Source organism: Cynoglossus semilaevis, chromosome 6 (genome assembly GCF_000523025.1).
Source record: "Cynoglossus semilaevis isolate Cse_v1.0 chromosome 6, Cse_v1.0, whole genome shotgun sequence".
In the NCBI taxonomy this organism is placed as follows: domain Eukaryota; kingdom Metazoa; phylum Chordata; class Actinopteri; order Pleuronectiformes; family Cynoglossidae; genus Cynoglossus; species Cynoglossus semilaevis.
In genome coordinates, this window is record NC_024312.1 from 18,318,646 (window position 1) to 18,320,174 (window position 1,529).

Below are 1,529 nucleotides of genomic sequence, written 5' to 3' on the forward strand. Positions count from 1 at the left end.
TGCCTGCGGCCCCCGGCCGTGGCTGCTGGTGTTGGAATTTTTGGTCCTGATGAAGCATTTCCCCTTCCCGCCATTTCAGTAAAGTCGCTTCTCATAACTACATTCATGAAAGAAAAGTAAAATTGTCAGTATTGTCCTTCTTGTGATAAGTTTCATCAACACAAACATCCTGCTTTACTGTAGGTCCAATGTGTAGAAACGGTTACATTTAAAAGGTTGTGTTTTTTTTTTTTTTTTTTTTTTTTTTTTTTTTTTTTTTTCAAATTTCAAATCTAATGAACCAATCACAGCAGAGAAAATCATCCTGGGTTAGGTGTAGAGAAATGTTAACCATATATATGTCTTACAAAAAGAAATTACAAAACAAACAAATACACACTGGACCTTTGGATTAAAGAATACTACCTAAACATAAGATAACTGCATGGACATATACTGTATATACTTACATGGCACAAAAGAATATCTAATATGATAGCATGAATAAGAAAAGAGGCAGAAAGATGATGAAGCTACACACAAACACGGAGTGAGATTACAGTAGTTTCACGAATAAAAGTGTTTTGGACAAATTGAACACAGCTAATCCTAGCATGTAGAAACACAATGTCAACCATGGATGAATCTATTGTATTAAGTGGGACAAATATAGAAGCGTTCAAAAAAAAAAAATGTCAATCAAGCAGTGCAGTGGTGTCAAATTGATTTTCGGTTTTTCTTTTTGTTTTCATGCAAACATGAACGAGTTTATTAGAGAGGAAAAAAATGGAAATGTCATTATATATTTTTACAATTTTGTAACTAACATCATCAAGTGGGCCATATTGTCGCACCTCTAGCGGGCCAGTTTTGGCCAGCGGGCCTTATGTTAGGAGTAGAGTATAGAAGTTAGGTCAAGTTAAAGAGGAAAAGGCCACCAGCATCGGGAGTTTGGACTTACGAGTGAAGGCCGTGAACTCCTCCTTCCATTTGGGCAGACATTGTTCTCTTCTCAAACTTCAGCTCCCCCGAGTACATCATTGAGCTAAAAAAAATGAAAGAGTGAGATTTCACCGTCCAACAAACTTACAGCGCAGCAAAACGAAACGACGCACGACGACGTGATTTCAAACCCACCGTAAAATTGACAGACTCTTGGCTCCTATGTCCTGGCAGCCGTGCTGAATGCCAGCGATGAGGTAAGGTACAAATTTATGAATTGAGCCTTTGTCTTGGACCGACCCTGAGACGCCTTGGGCCACCTTCACCTTGTCTCCCTCACTGGACATGTTCACATAGAATGCAAAAGTCACATTGGCATGATCTATTTGTGGATTCCGTTAGAAAAAAAGGCATACGAACATTTTTCGAAAGGAAGCAGAGGTAGGAGGTTAAAAGGAATGTGAAATGAATACGTTCAAATCCATTAAAAGCCTGGTTAAAAACGTGAGTGTTGAGCCTGACTTTACAAAAAAAAACATCAACCCTGAGGTTTTCCGGCAGGCCATTCCACAGGCGGGGGGCAAAGGAATGAAAAGATGGGGTTTTTG

At 39.1% G+C, this 1,529-nt stretch overlaps 1 protein-coding gene across 1 annotated transcript in view; it reads right to left on the reverse strand.

Moving 5' to 3' along the window:
• Positions 1-672: 672 nt before the first annotated feature.
• The window catches only part of LOC103380572 (inosine-5'-monophosphate dehydrogenase 1a-like), a 9,845-nt gene continuing 8,988 nt past the window's right edge, over positions 673-1,529 (reverse strand). The window contains exons 9-10 of the mRNA XM_025056358.1: positions 1,117-1,309; positions 673-1,024 (exon numbers count right to left, since the gene is read on the reverse strand). Of these exons, the coding sequence (XP_024912126.1) occupies positions 937-1,024; positions 1,117-1,309 (281 nt within the window). The 3' untranslated portion in view covers positions 673-936. The remainder of the gene's footprint in view (positions 1,025-1,116; positions 1,310-1,529) is intronic.